General features: G+C 45.4%; 1 protein-coding gene across 2 annotated transcripts; it reads left to right on the forward strand.

Moving 5' to 3' along the window:
• Positions 1 to 3,351: 3,351 nt before the first annotated feature.
• LOC129163730 (uncharacterized) lies at positions 3,352 to 15,964 on the forward strand. Of its 2 annotated transcripts, XM_070550090.1 has the most exons (7): positions 5,781 to 5,798; positions 5,871 to 5,923; positions 6,091 to 6,243; positions 11,372 to 12,216; positions 12,288 to 12,435; positions 14,370 to 14,479; positions 15,659 to 15,964. In XM_070550090.1, the coding sequence occupies exons 4-7, from the start codon at positions 12,058 to 12,060 to the stop codon at positions 15,962 to 15,964; spliced, it is 723 nt and encodes a 240-aa protein (XP_070406191.1). In that variant the 5' UTR covers positions 5,781 to 5,798; positions 5,871 to 5,923; positions 6,091 to 6,243; positions 11,372 to 12,057. The 2 variants fall into 2 exon arrangements, with proteins under 2 accessions (XP_070406190.1, XP_070406191.1); XM_070550089.1 differs by having other exon boundaries at positions 3,352 to 5,923.
• Positions 15,965 to 16,513: the final 549 nt, after the last annotated feature.

Here is a 16,513-nt window from a genome sequence, read left to right on the forward strand (position 1 = left end):
CATATTGGCTGTGATAAAGTGTCCAAGATATTTTATCTGTTCACAGACTGCAAGACTGTTGCTGGACAACTTAAACACAGGAAAATTAAGCCTTTTATCCTGGGGGGTTCTGTAGGTTAGAACAACACTTTTGCTCGAGTTATATTTTAAATTATATTCCATTCCATACCCAGTAGTAACATCTAGGAGCTGCTGCTGCTGATTTGTTCAATTTAGTGATGAATCACTCATGTAGACACTGAGGGTGGTTTCCCAGGAGCACTACTCAGCCTAAAACAGCTCTGTACAGCGTGGTTTGAGTCAGCCCATCTGAAAGCAGTTTTGTTCCCACGCCAGCTCCATGAAGCCCCTAGCCAATCAGCGGCCAGAATCACGATACCGGCCCAACTCAGCCTTGCCAGGTACCTCAATGGAGCAGGGACTAAAAATAGGGGAGAAAATACCAAAGCGTGCCCTTGGAAACCGTGGTCGGGCTGAACTGCATCGGTCCGAGTTGCCCTGAGTAGTGTTCCTGGAAAAGCACCTTAAGGCTGCAGAACCAGGCATATCAGCTCTACTAACTCCAACAGACCTGACCGGCAATCTGAAGTTGCAAGTGTGGTATTCTGGCCACAGAGCGGTGAGGGTCTGAGTGACATTTCATTCACCATGTAAAGGGTCATTTTGGCACATGCTGGCTCAAGAAAATGAGTTCAAAATACGAAAAAGTTGTAAAGTATCACTTTAAGTTATCTTGGTGTCATGGTCTGGGGTGAGTCCTCCTCTCTCTGCTAAACCTTCTCTGAGCTTCTCCTGCAGGTGGGCGTGTCAAGGAGTGGACCAGCTGCAGCCCATCTGCTCATCAGTTGGCCAGGGACATATAAGCTGCTGGGAGACATCTTTATTCGCTGGATGATTAACTCAACTTCGGTATCTACGACTCCCGAGCCTGATTACTGAGTAATCCGAATAGATATCGTCCAAGTCGTACTTCTAGCCAGATTGCTGGTTCCTGTGTGTTTTTCCAAGCTTGCCTGATTTTTGTAAGCTGCCTCTTCTCCAGATTTCCACCACCACCTTTCACACCGTGCTGCAACCTACCGGACCAGTCCCGCTGTCTCCCAGCCGCTCCCTGGCTGTCCGCTCCATACTGACCTTACCTTACCGGATCCTGCTCCCTATTCCGTGCTCAGCTCCTCCAGTCCTCCAGCAACCTGGAAACCCAGTCCCCTATATCCAGCGTGTGTCTCTGTCTCCCACTCCTCACGGACTACCCCCCCAGAACAACTCTTCTCTGGTTTCCCCTGGATCACAAACTGTAAGTCTCGACCTGTACCTCATTTGTCCGGATCCTCAACATCCACTAACTCTTCCCCCATCTCTAGATAACCCCCCGGAGCCCCAGCTGGATTTTCCTGCTGCGCTTTTAGTTCACGTTTTATAAACTTTCTTTTTTATACCATACTCAGACTCTGTGAATGATTCTGCATGTGGTGGGTCAGACACCTTCCCCCCTAACATGACACTTGGTTGGACAAGTTTTTGTTTATATTTATACATTGTTTTCATTTTGTTCTCAATTCTCTCTACTACTTAGCTTTAGTAGGAGGATGTTTTATCTCAACAAGCTTTATTCTGTAAGTGAATAAATATATGGGTGCATATAGGACACACCCAAAGTCTTTTCTGGATTTGAATCATTTGGATGTGATACACTGATTTAACTATAACGCTGTTGGCAGACAAAGCAGAAATGTGATCAGTAATTCTCAGTTTTTACTGTGATAAAAGCTGAGCCAATCAGGGGATGGGTGGGCGTGTCTAGCAGCAACTTTAACAGCCCCCAATGAAACGACTCATTCTGAACGGTACTGAAAATGTCAAAGAGCTGGTGAGATTGCATTTTCCTGTTTTGTATAGACCACAAAATTGTTCTAACTTTAAAAATATAGTCGCAACACGTCCCCTTTAACATGTGCTTTTGTAGCAGGAAGTCCTTTACAGTTCTCCAATCAGCCCCAAGACAAAATGCACATTGCCGTACATGAAGCATTAAAAAGGCAAAGCGAGGTTTAATTTATACATTTATTCTAATCACAACTGTACAGGAATGTATCGTCACAGCAGAAACGCAACCTAAACCTGACCGTGGAACAACAGCCGTCACAACACATCCAGAACTCCAACAGAAATGTACAGGCTCAGATCATTTCAACTCAACATTTAGATTCCTCTTGATTATCATCATAGTTATTATTATTCACATAGAACTATCTGTCTTTCAAATATCTTTGTTTTAAAGAGCATAAAACAAAGACGGTGGCTGATCCACCGTCTTGGCTTATATGAAGGGAAAACACTGAAAACTGGGGGCGTCGGGAGGAGTGAAGCCAACTTATTACAGCTTATCAGATTTTTCTGTTATTTTATGTATTTATATTAGCTCATACAAGGCTTTGCAGTAGTTACAGAAGGTTGCAGACATTTGGGGGTTAACTTTTAGGTTAAATCACTCGGACATCACTGACACAAAGGGGCGTTGACAAAGAAATCATGAAGCTGTTAAACAACAGGAATAGATAAATACGAAGGCACGGAGATTTGCAGAATAAACACCAAATTTAGAAATAATGGTGATAAAAGAGGAAGACGAGAAGGAGGTTAAGTTGATTAAAGGCAATTTTACTAACCAAACACTAGAGGGCGCTTTAGGAGCGCCTGTTTTAATGTTGATTGGATGGGCTATATAAAGCCTTGAAATGTGAAGAAATATATTTTTGAAATCACTGTTGTGCCCAGTAGCGGTTTTAGGCACGGGCAGACAGGGCAGTTGCCCGGGGCGGCATTTTTTCATGACACAAAAGGGGCGCACAAGCGCTGAGTAAAAAATAAAAAAAGAAATCTGCGCCGCACCGAGGTGTTCTATTATCTGTCATATCACAGTGTCTGGATTGGAAACGGCAAGTTGGCGCCCCCTGCAGCTGCAGGCGCTCCTGCTGAATGAGAATGTTCACGTGTACCGTGCGTGTATGAAGAAGAGGAAGGGGAGGGGTGCAGCGGGGGAATTCACCTCTGGGTCTTTCCCAAATGAAATGAGCAGGTAGAGGCTGAATCACCTGTAACATGGCTATAGTCAATCACATCTTGATGTTCTTCTATTTAACGCACATTTCATTCATAATATCATAAACACAGGCCTATCATTCTTTCAGGTTTTTCTGAATTGTGTGAAATGACCAAATAAAAAAGGAAAAACAAAATGATTTTGTGGTCACCACCCCCCCCCCCCCCCCCCACCCCCACCCCCCCATCAAGGACAAATTGTTTAGTCCTGACTAAAGGAAACTTATTGAGTCAAGAGCCAGGTGCCCGATTCAGGAAAAAAAAAAGAAAAAAGAGGAGAAAGATAAAGGTATGTACGCTCTCATGATGCATGTTTTCAATTTTTTGAACCAGTTAACTGGGGTTTTAACGGTTAAATTCGGTCAACTATTTGCTAACAGAGCTAATAGGGCTGAAATATTGGAACGAATATTCAAATGGTTTGAAAAAATTCCTTGAATCGTTTTTTACTGATTCAAACACGGATTTGTTAAATGCTTGCTGTGGCCTGTGGCCTGCCTGAACAACAACAAACACATGTTGATCATGTTCACATAATAATAAATAAAACAACTCTACAAGCAAACAAAGCTACTTCTGTCTCTGCTTCTCCGTCTCCTATCTCTTCCTCTCTGTGTCAGATTTTTAGTTACTCCTCTGCCTCCTTTAGCGATAATGGTACGTGTAATTAATGTAGCATTTTTGTAGCTTTGGAGGCGAGGGTGTCGGAATTGGAGTCCCGGCTCTGCGCTGTTGAAAAGCCCGTAAACAGCCGTAGCTACTTAGCTAGCGCGGGGCTAACTAGCTCAGAACCATCCCGTAGCGACCCTCCAGCAGAACCCAAGCAGCCGGGACCTCAGGCCGGCTGGGTGACGGTATGCAGGAAGCATAGAACTCAGCCCGTGGGCCACCACCAACCCGTCCACCTTTCTAATAGATTTTCCCCGCTCAGTGACGCACCCACTGACAAGCCGACTCTGATCATTGGCAGCTCCATAGTCAGAAACGTGGCATTAGAGACTCCAGCAACCATAGTTAAATGTTTACCTGGGGCCAGAGCGGGCGACATTAAATCTTATCTGAAACTGCTGACTAAGGATATGCGTAAATACAGTAAGATTGTTATCCACGCTGGCGGTAACGACACCCGGTTACGCCAATCGGAGGTCAGTAAAATTAATGTTGCTTCGGTGTGCAAGTTTGCCAAAACAATGTCGGACTTCGTAATTTTCTCTGGCCCCCTGCCTGATCGGACCAGTGACGTCATGTTTAGCCGCACGCTGTCCTTCAACTGCTGGCTGTCTAGGTGGTGTCCTGAAAACAACGTGGGCTACATTGATAATTGGAAAACTTTTTGGGGAAAACCTGGTCTGATGCGGGGAGACGGCATCCATCCCTCTTTCGATGGAGCAGCTCTTCTTTCTAGGAACATGGCCAGTTTTATTAGTCCTCCATGACTACCCAGGGTCCAGACCAGGAAGCAGAGTCGTAGTTTAACCCACCCCTCTGCAGCTTCTGTACTGTTACCCACCCACTACCCCATAGAGACAGTGTCCTGCCCACGGCCAAAATCACACAGATTGAATATCAGGCTTAATAAAGCAAATCATGGAAATCTGATAAATATTAGAACAAATTCAACCGAGCAGAAAACTAGAAAAATTAAATGTGGGTTGTTGAACATTAGATCCATTTTTTCTAAGACTTTGTTAGTTAATGACTTGATTTGTGATAATCAGATCTCTTTGCTCTCTCTCACAGAATCCTGGCTGCAGCAAGAGGACTATGTTAGCTTAAACGAGTTGACTCCTTCAAATTATTTAAATCATCATATTGCTCGAAGTACAGGGCGAGGAGGAGGGGTAGCAACCAGTTTTCATTCGGACTTATTAATCAGTCCCTTACCAATTAATAGCTACAGTTCGTTCGAACATCTTATTCTTAGTTTTCCTAATCCAGATTGCAAAACTGTAAAACCACTCTTGTTTGTAGTTTTATATCGTCCACCAGGCCCTTACTCTGAGTTTTTGGATCAGATCTCTGATTTTTTATCTGATTTGGTGCTACATACTGATAAGGTCATTGTAGTGGGGTGTAACAGACGCTGTCTATTTTGGTGGCCACAAGGTGGCCTCATCGCTACATCTTGCTCTCCTGGCTCTAACGGAGCCAGGTGCAGCTCATTTCAATCAGTGCGCTCCCTGTTAAAAGGCAGCTCCTTCTGACATTCGAGGAGGGAAGCTTAGAAGAGGCCTGGTGTTAGAGCGAGTGTTCCTCTTTTTCCTTCCTAGAAAACCTGACGTTAAAGTCTCGTTTGATACCTATGTGGTTAGATTATCCTTCCTCGAAATATCAAGCTTGGTTGTGTTTCACTAGCATACTCGTAAAAGAGTTCAGCTCACCCTTTTGGTGGAGTTTTTGGTGTTCCTCCAAATTCCTTCCTTTTACCCGGTTTAGTCCCGGCGCTTTGTGTTTAGTTGTTTATTGTTATTTACCCACGTGTTGGATGACCTCTTTGTTTATTAATCTTAGTGTTGTTTGCCCAGTGTAACCGGGTCACCTTAGTTCCCGGAAGTAATTCTGGTTGTACGTGTCATGCCGCTGACACAGGAGAGGACAGGTGTGTAGTTAGAGGGCTGCTATAATTAGGGCAGCTGGGGTCTAGCCGCAAAAGTCGAAAGCCTCGCTTTGGGTGCAGACGTGGGTGTAGCTAAGTGGTGAGTGATCTGGCTTTGCTTTAGTTTAAAGGTTTTTTCCTTAATCGGTTTCTCTTTATGAAATGTGAGCAGGACTGAGGGGTGAACAACCGGGAATTTACATTGGCAAGCGGTCGGCCGATGAGGTACTGGTTTACAACATTCATAGCATTTTTTGTGCTTCGTTAGAATAGGACTAACAATGCGTGTTTTGTTCACAGATCTTAGCCTGCTACTGTTTTTCCAGTTCTTTTTATTAAACCTTTTCCAGCTCTTTTATTAAACCCTTTTTCCGGTTCTATTTTATCAATAGTCGTCTTCTCTAGAGGGGAAAGGAAGGAACACTTTTATGAGACTGGTGGTTAACATTGAGGACAGTGCTGTCTCTGGGAGGGTGTCACGACGTGCTGCGGAGTGGAGCGGAGATAAGGCGAGGATCCAGACCGGGGAGGAAGCAGGCAGACAGGTAGAAAAAAACTTCACAGGTTTATTAGGACGCACGCTGACAATGAAACAATGACTCCGCACAGGACACAAAACAGACAGGGTTTAAATACAGGAGGACCGGGAGCTAAGGTGATTGGGAAACAAGAGGCAGGTGGGGGTAATTAACGAGACAGAGCTGAACTAAACAGGGAGACAGGACAGGGTGTGACAGTACACCCCCCCCCCCCCCCTCTCAAAGGGCGGATCCCAGACACCCACAGGAACAAGGAGCAGGGCGGGAGGAGGGGGACCCGGAGGGAGGGCCCAGAGGAACCGAGGGACCGATGGAGAGGCGGCAGGGAACAGCAGAGTCCGGGGGCCTGCGGCAAATGAGGAGGCGACGGGCGCTTGGAGGCCGGCGCCTGCGGCAGAAGAGGAGGCGACGGGCCCATGGAGGCCGGTGCCTGCGGCAGATGAGGAGGCGACGGGCCCCTGGAGGCCGGCGCCTGCGGCAGAAGAGGAGGCGACGGGCCCTTGGAGGCTGGCGCCTGCGGCAGAAGAGGAGGCGATGGGCCCTTGGAGGCCGGCGCCAGCGGCAGAGGAGGAGACGAGGACGGACCCTTGAGGGTCTGCGTCCATGATAGAGGAGCTCTGCAGGCTGGGCCGGTGACAAAGTCTCTGCAGGCTGGGCCGGTGACAAAGTCTCTGCAGGCTGGGCCGGAGCGGCCCTCAAAACCACCATCGGAACCGGAAACCGTGGAGACGCCCGGCTGGACGGAGTGTCGACCTCTTGAGTGCAGAGAGCATCCCCAGATGAGGCGACTTCAGACGAGGCGACATCGTCAGACAAGGCGACTTCAGACGAGGCGACGTCGTCAGACGAGCCGACTTCAGACGAGGCGACGTCATCAGACGGGCCGACTTCAGAGACGGCGACGTCATCAGACGAGCCGACTTCAGAGGCGACGACGTCATCAGACGAGCCGACTTCAGAAGAGGAGGCGATGTCATCAGAGGAGGAGGCCACGTCATCAGACGGGCCGACTTCGGAGGAGGAGGCCACATCAGACGAGCCGACTTCAGAGGCGACGTCATCAGACGAGCCGACTTCAGAGGCGACGTCATCAGACGAGCCGACTTCAGAGGAGGAGGCAACGTCATCAGACGAGCCGACTTCAGAGGAGGAGGCGACATCATCAGAGGAGCCGACTTCAGAGGAGGAGGCGACGTCATCAGAGGAAGAGGCCACGTCATCAGACGAGCCGACTTCAGAGGAGGAGGCGACGTCATCAGAGGAGGAGGCCACGTCATCAGACGAGCCGACTTCAGAGGCGACGTCATCAGACGAGCCGACTTCAGAGGAGGAGGCGACGTCATCAGACGAGCCGACTTCAGAGGAGGAGGCGACGTCATCAGACGAGCAGACTTCAGAGGAGGAAGCGACGTCATCAGAGGAGGAGGCCACGTCATCAGACGAGCCGACTTCAGAGGAGGAGGCGACGTCATCAGAGGAGGAGGCCACGTCATCAGACAGGCCGACTTCGGAGGACACGCCTTCGGACACGTCGACTTCAGAGGAGGCGCCTTCGGACACGTCGACTTCAGAACAGGCGCCTTCGGACACGTCGACTTCAGAACAGGAACGGGCGTCGACTTCAGAACAGGAACGGGCGTCGACTTCCCTTGACTTCTTGTCCGAGGGCGTCGGCTTCGGGTCCGGGGGCGTCGACTTCTGGTCCTTCGGTTTTCGGACGGTCGACCTCTGGACCGGAACCGGAACCGTCTACTTCGGGCCCGGAGGAGTCAGCTTCTGGTCCCTCGACTTCTGAACCGCCGAGTTTTGGTCCGGATCCGGTACCGTCTGCTTTTGGGTCGGTAGCAGGGCCGCTGCTAGGAGAGCTTGGAGCGATGAGGAGAGGCGGGAGGTCAGCTTGTCCAACTCTAGCTCCCTGAGGCTGAGCGCCCAACGGAGCTGGGCCAGCTCAGTCCGCTGACCAGCGAGATCTGCTGGGTGAATCCCGCGCTCGCTCCTCTGGCCCAGAGACGAGGAGGATAGAGCATCCAGGTGAGACCCCTGGCGGCTGAGGAGCTCGCGGAACCGGTCGAGCTCCGCCCGTTGGTCTATCAGCCGGGCTGCGATTGCTGCTCCTTCCTCTGCAACCGACGGAGGCTCCGGTTCGGCAGGAGACGGGACTGGTGGTCTGGCCGGGGGCGTGTCCGAACTGCCACGCCGTGCACGGCCAGCGGCGGGCTCGAAGCTCCGTCCAGAAGCTCAGGGCTGCGGTGGCTTCCGGCGTCTCTCCCCACGCCGTGGACCGACTCCGGGGGTACAGATCGCCAGCCTCGTGCCCCCATAGCTGGAGCGATCTGGCAGCGGCTCCCAGTCCAAACATGCCTCCGGTTCCGGGAGGACAGGGAGGAACGCCGCGGCCGAAGGTCGGCGATGCCGGCGGCGGCAGCGAGGCGGAGCTGGGCCTGGAGACGGAGAAGCCGGCTGGTGGGTCGGGGTAAGCCACTGGAGCAGATTCTCCCAAGGCAGAATCTCCCGGCTGGATCCATCAACGGGTTCGGGTGGAGTCATTCTGTCACGACGTACTGCGGAGTGGAGCGGAGATAAGGCGAGGATCCAGACCGGGGAGGAAGCAGGCAGGCAGACAGGTAGAATTAACTTCACAGGTTTATTAGGACGCACGCTGACAATGAAACAATGACTCCACACAGGACACAAAACAGACAGGTATGGCGTCAGAGGCGTGCCACAACACGTGCACGCGGATTGGGTCCACATCGCGCGTGTGAACGGGACTCACGAGTGAAAATATACATAGCGAGAGGTCATTTGTGCACTGAGAGGGAGCAAACTGTGTCTGTGAGCGCACAAGGATGTGCACAAGTGACAAACCTGCGTGCGCGCGTTGCCAACGAGCACACGGCAGAGGAAAACGTGCGCGCACGGCAGCCTCTCTGCGCGCTCGGCAGGCTCTCTGCGTGCTCGGTTTCTGACTCTGCTCGCTCGGCTGTAAGGGGTTTTGGCACTCTGGAGGCATGGCCTGTGGCAGATCTTCTCTGTCCTCTGATTGGTTAGTTTACCCCGCACTTTACCCTCTACCTATCTATATAAAGAAATCTGATATTCAGTAGTTGTTGTCATAGCTCAGCTGGTAGAGCTGGTGACTCTCCCCCCAGAGGATCCAGGTTCGAGTATGGGCAAGGCAAATAGAGTAGATGTTGTGTAATTTTTTCCTAATTCCTGTGATATTATTTTACAGTTGTGACCGTTCAACTGTCATTAAACGTCCGAATGTTTGCTGGGCAGTGTTTTAAAAAGTGCACATAAGCTAGATGATTTTAACCATATAAAATTAATATTTTTTGTGATACTGGAAAAATACATACTGAAATAAAACTACTGATTGAAAACTTTATGACTGTGGTTGTATAATATATGACTCACTAATACACTGCAAAGGCCCTTAGAGTGGGGCTTCCAGAGAGAAAGAGAGAGAATTTGTATTCTGTCAAAGTAGTAATATTACTTCAGCCACTCTTGAGAGGAGACTCCAGGTAAAAATAGACTTGTGGGTGTAGGTATGTTCAAGTTTAAAAAGTTCTTGCCTCATTAATGTATTGTTTATTTTTTTCAGCATTTAATTGACAAATTATCCTTTCAAATAATTAATTGATGAGTTACATAATTGTCCATTTAGAATTGTTGAATGGACTGAGTCAAGTTTGGTGCACTTTATATATTTCAAAACATGTTTTTTTATTTATTTTAATGATTCATATAAATAATTTAAATGTTAATTTAATGAAATATTTCTATTTTTTCATTACCTCACCCTTGTTTTGACAAAAACGGGACCTTGCTGGATAATATCATGGAGAAACTGTTCACAGTACTTGGCTCAGTGAGGATCTGTATACCAAAGGAGGAGATACTCAGAAATCTGTCTGCAGATTGTTACAACCCAGACTGGAAGTGGTGGGCTGTAATAAGAAAGGAGACCAAACAGAGGAGTGGGGGGTTCAACAACTGATTTATTTAACCAAAGTAAGGATTTACTAAAGCAAGTTAGTGAACAGAAAATGGCCATCTCAAGGTTTTACTCGGATGTCCCTCAGCAGGGTGCAGCACTGTTGAAGGTCATCTGAATGAAAGCTTGATATGCAGCTTCTTTATGAAAGTGTGTAAATATACAGTGTGGTTGCCGTACATATGTTGAGGTTCTCAGACATCAGGTGTCTTTGCCCAGGCCTTCACTAGTGGGCTATTTTAAAAGTTGGTAAGGAGAAAAACCACATTATATAGCTGATTGTTTACAAATGCAAGGAGGGGAATAACAATCAAAAAGCTTGTGTTCTTGGACCAGATGAATGGAGTGCTCCACATGCACTCTCAGACATGTTATGGCTTCTGTTTCTATAACTTCACATGCAGACATTTGAGTTTTGCCAGAAAGGAAAGGACTAACCTGGGAATCTGGTGTGTTGAAAATGCTACAACTAGAGATGGTCATCATGGTAGACAGGGGTTTCTTCATTGATGACATTGTGCCCTGCAAAGTGTACAGGCCAGCTTTCCTTTCTGGCAAACCTCAAATGTCTGCATGTGAAGTTATAGAAACAGAAGCCATAACATGTCTGAGAGTGCATGTGGAGCGCTCCATTCATCTAGAACAGCTGAAAAAGAAAAAGAGATATTATGGGTGGTGTGTGTCAGCCTTCAGAAAGATGCTGATCAACTAGCTGAACAGGCAGAAAATAAACCGAGCACGCTCATGGCTCAAATGATAACAAAATCTAATACTCTAAGGAAGAGATACAGGGACAAATGCAGTGAACTGACAGATGTTGAGTCAGAGCTGGAATCAAAAACTAGTGAGCTAAGGCACATGCATTAATCCTGTTGTGTGTGAAAAAAATGCTGTAGCATGTTCAATAACATGTAACTTTCCATGCAACTATGTATTTGCTATGTTCCAGGCATACATTTTTTTGTTGTTTATCTCAGGGTACATTATAATACATTGAATTCTCAGAGGATTTTTTTATGTACATATATATCCGTGGATTCTCATGTGTGTTTCTTTATGGCATTAAAAAGGTTAAAAATGGCATTAAAATGGCATTAAAAAGCATTAAATTTGTTTTGCTGATTTCTGCAGAAACCCTGGATAAAGAAAGTCACTCATCCTGCTGGAAAGATTACACACGAGTGTAAGGTGTATGGAGCTTTCAGTGAACTATTTTCAGTTGGTGAAAAAAAAAAGTCATGAATGAAAGAATTTGGAAAATCAACAGTTCATAATTGTTTTTAAGAATAAAAACAACAGGTTTTTTTCAGTCATTCTTGTGAAATTGATATTACTAATATTATTTGAAACACATGATCAAAATACAGTTCAACCCCAATAAAAAACATAAGAGATGTTTGATGCTTTTGGTGCTAAACTTTGGATCCATGACAGGTGGTCACTAGACTTTTAAAACCAGTCTAGAGCAGTTTCCGTTTTTATCTGCATGGCACAGCATGATGGTTGTTTCTGTCCTCCAGGTAAAGGCACAGTTGAAAGGAACACAAGGAAATCATGGATGGATTGGATTATTTTACAGTATCGATTCTAAATGGTATGTCAACCTTGTGTTTCAAAATATATTCATCTGTGTAAACTGCTGAGTAACTGGATTGTTTATGCTCACAGTTGTTTAATTTAACTATGTTCTGTAATCCTTATTCACATAGATTCTGAGATTGGAGATTCTCCTATGTTTTTTAAATGTTTTTTATGTTTTTTTAGCTGACAAGGATAGTCGAGTAACGCAGGCCAGGCATTACAAGACTCTGCAGGCAATGTATAAGAAGCCAAAGCCCAACCAAGACGCTGTCCAGCAAATCCTTGACCTTGAGTTTCAATCAAGACGAGCCTTCATTGACAGTGATGTTCTGAAAGAAGAGGAAAGAGCCGGAAAGATTCTCGAGGCATACCCATGTTTCAAGGAGCTTCACAATGTAAGTGGCTTATTTTTTATTGTTTCTTCCCCATAAAGCAAGCATATACTTTTTTGTTTCTTTCACTATAGGTGATGGACGAGCTGAGGCGCATCCTGGATAAAGGCAACTGCACATTCCTGACAGAATTAAAGAAGCGATGGGATGACTTCTGCTCCACGGTTCAGTTTTACGGTGTTTGGAAGAAGGTGTTGAAGCCACCCATGAACCTGGATGAAGGTTAGTCATTGTGCTGTCATCCACACACCATGTAACTGTTGCTACAGATATAAGTATGATTATCGTTATGTATATTGTTAACACTGATGAAACTGGAATAATTGTACCATATTGGTTAGAATGTCAGATGACCCCTCTTTAATAAAGTATATAGTTAAATATTTCTTAAGCTGAGGAGACCAAACTTTCTCAGAGAAAAAGATGATAGCTGGGATGCACTGTCACATCCACTCCTGCCGGAACCAACCGGACTCCACCTCCCATCAGGCCAGGAGTCGAACCTACTGCTCCCGTCAGAAGCCAAATTTCCCGCTCCTCTCGGAAGCACACACCTGGAGCAGCTGGCTTTTTCCTGCCTCCCGCTCCAACTCCAGCCGTGGGGTAATTCACCGTCTGTGACAGCATGACTGAGCCCTGTCACGGATGGTGACTTACCCCACGGCTGGAGTCGATGGAGCGGGAGGCAGGAAGAAGCTGGCTGCTCCAGGTGTGGGTGGAGTGTGCTCCAGAGAGGAGCAGGAGGTTCGGCTCCGGATCGGAGCAAGGAGTTTAGAGTCTGTTAAGGTAAAAGAGGCTCTAGTCTTGAGCTTGAAGAACCCTCGATGACTGACGGCGTCTGGAAGAATGCTTCCGGCTTTTATGAGTGGCGTAGGGAATGTTGGCGGGTGCCGGAGGCACGAGGCCTGATAGGAGGTGGAGTCCGGTTGGTTCTGCTGGGAGTGGATCCGGCAAGAGTGGATGTGACAGTGCACTGTGTGTCCTTGAACATTGATAAGTTCGAGGGGCAACAAGGACAAGAAGCTTGACCTTTCTGTACATTACATCAACTACATTTAAAATTAAACACAACAAACCATAAAAATAGTCTACAGTGTTTAAATTTATTTATAATTTTATTTATATTGCTCTTTGTGACTGCTAGGATTCTGGGGCCTCATTCACCAAAACTTTGTAGAAATATTCCTAAATTCGTTCCTATGAAAGAAATTTAGATTGATCGTACAAACAGTCAAAATCCTGATTTATGAAACATGCGGTGGCCTCTCGTACGCACGTTCCTCTATACTCGTCTGATTAAAAATCACACATGCATACCCAGGTGCTCATGTCTGTTCAGTCATTTATATACAGAAACACCCTCAATTAACCATATTTGGTCACGCTACGTCCTCAGCACATTAAGGGATTCCTGTGTTCTACCCAGAAAAAAGAAAACTTGCGAGATCGAGACACTGGCTGCCAAAGTGCAAAAGAACCAAGCTAGTTGCAGAGGTTATAAACACAGTCGGGACAGAGGAGAGGTTCCTGTCGGGAATAAATTAAAAATAGATTTGAATACATCGTAGAGTAATGAGTTGTTATTTACATTTAAGAAGTCGATCTGCCTGGTGTTTGTTTTATTTGGAAATGTCTGAGAGTGCAGCCTCTTCTGAGCTGTCATTCAGTCTGGTTACCTTGAAGCGTGTGATTGGGGAGCAGAGGAGGTTCTGGAGGGTTCTAGTTGTAAAATAGAATATGGACTGGATTCGGATTTGTGCGGTTCATCTGTCGCTCCACAATGGATCCCAAATCACAGCATAGCTCCAGATGGATCTCCTGCCAGTGCATTCAAGGACACGAGAGCATGCTCAAATCCTTAATAATAACATAGAAACAATCTTTTATTTAATTCAGGCAGTAAGCAAGTGCCGACTGGCTTGAGATCCAGTCAGCTGCGGAGTCGATGCTCTTGTGATTGACTCTTGAATGTCTAGACCTATAATATAAGATGAACAATTTTTGTCAAATGAGTGTACAAAATAATGCTTTCTGGTATTTAGAAAAATACAGGACTGTTAATGGTGGCACGGGATTATTTGTGAACTCAAGATGAAGCTGTCAATCAGATTTAGGCAGAGTAATGTTGAACTAAAAGTTGATTTACTGTGTTCCAGTGAAACACAACATAGCCCTGTTCAGGGCACTCCCCATGCTCTTCCCATCACCAGCTGTACCCCCCAAGAAGCTGGGACATGCCAGTGAGGCATTAATTCATGTCCTTCAGGTTAGTTTTCTCATATCTGTTGAATGTCTGCAAGTGGTTTTATTTTGTACATGCAGGGTTTTTCCTGACTCAAATTGAGGCAGAGGTGGTACCATCCTGACCATGCCCCACCACATACTCTGTGCATTCAACTGCCTCAATTTTTTAAAAGCCAAATATGTTATCGTTAAGTGTTTGAATCTAAGCTTCTGTGGATTAATTGAATATTTCATTTGACAACGTTTCAAGTGAAACAAAACTGGTTTGCTGCTAAAAAATATGAAATAAAACATCAAAATGATCAGGCTGAAATAACAGACTCTTATTATGAAAGGCTCAATAATATGCATTAGATTAGTGTTTATTTCCTTTTTACCATCTGATATTTATAGTTAAAATATTTTTATATATTTGACCCACATTTCAGTAACGTTTTAGGTTTGTATTAATAACACTCATCTTAGTCTAAATGACACATAAATATATGCAGTAAAATATAATGTATTTCATTAACATGCATTTGTATTGGAAATGGTAACAACATTTAATTTCTGCTGCTAACAATGCAATGATGGCATGTCTATTATGTACGGGTTGGCAATAATACAGTTTAAATTATGTTCACTACAACGGCTTGCTGTACTTCCTGCTCCTGTGTGTGGAGCAGACTTGTAGCAGTAATGTGACTCGTATCTGCAGCGGTTCTGATCCGTAGTGCTGCAGGATGCAGAATAAACAGGATGGTGGGGACTTTTCATCTCTCTCTCTCTCTCTCTCTCTCTCTCTCTCTCTCTCTCTCTCTCTCTCTCTCTCTCTCTCTCTCTCTCTCTCTCTCTCTCTCTCTCTCTCTCTCTCTCTCTCTCTCTCTCTCTCTCTCTCTCTCTCTCTCTCTCTCTCTCTCTCTCTCTCTCTCTCTCTCTCTCTCTCTCTCTCTCTCTCTCTCTCTCTCTCTCTCTCTCTCTCTCTCTCTCTCTCTCTCTCTCTCTCTCTCTCTCTCTCTCTCTCTCTCTCTCTCTCTCTCTCTCTCTCTCATATAATGTAATGTAATTAAAATTAGTATTAGACAGAGTCTCAAAGTAATTAAAATTAAATGGTCAGTCATGTGGGGACAGCAATTGTGTCTCAAGTAGTTGGACTGCACCAGTAACATTTCAGATTCTCTGTTCTACCATGAAGAAATAATTTGTCCTTTTTCTTTAGCCAACAGAAGATCCAGCCATGTACCTCCAGAAGAGATCCCTCTTGGGCCCGGTTTTGCTGTTTGATGGGTCATCCTGTCTTGTGGCACTGGAAACCACTCCCATCACCACATTTGCAAAAGAAGACCTCGGTCAAGGTTTGCTGTATCTAATGGCATACTGCTACACCCTGCATCTCACTTATCCAAAGTGTGTGGCAACCCTTCTGTCTGTCATTCAGACTGAAGTTTTAAAGGACAATATCCATGAGCAAGACACCACAGGCTCATACAAAAAAGCCATGGCAGAGTGGAAAAGTTTTTGTTAGAAGTAGCACTGTCCAAGCTAGACTGTCATGTTTGTTCAGAAAAGTTCTTGCCCAACATTTAGAGGTTGTGATGTAGACATTTACAACTACATTCTTAATTTTTTTTGTTAGATTCTTCCTGACACTGTATACGTTACCAAAAAAAAATCTGTGTCTAAAATGTTCATCTTAAAACAAAGTTTTAGTATATGAAATGTTGAGGTTCTTCATGTGTTAGAGGAATACAAAACAATACGCTTAAAATTAAGATTTGTTAAGAAAGTCGTTGATCTGTGCGATGTTTGGAAAAATGTTTGACATTTGAAAAGAAATTTCAAATAAAGGTTGTTTATTACACCCTGTGCCTAATTTCTTTTATTATAAATTCTTTGTCTTGATTTAAAACAAAACCTATTAATGATTCTTGATTGCAGAAGATTAATCTTGTACAGTTGCTTGTTCCAAGATTGTTCATCTCAACATGAGAGGGATAAAAAACTGAAAAAAGCACCAACAGGCTAGTTTTGAGTTAATTTTATTTAATTTTGCACTTGAAATTAGTGTTTCACT

Source organism: Nothobranchius furzeri, chromosome 4 (assembly GCF_043380555.1).
Source record: "Nothobranchius furzeri strain GRZ-AD chromosome 4, NfurGRZ-RIMD1, whole genome shotgun sequence".
In the NCBI taxonomy this organism is placed as follows: Eukaryota; Metazoa; Chordata; class Actinopteri; order Cyprinodontiformes; family Nothobranchiidae; genus Nothobranchius; species Nothobranchius furzeri.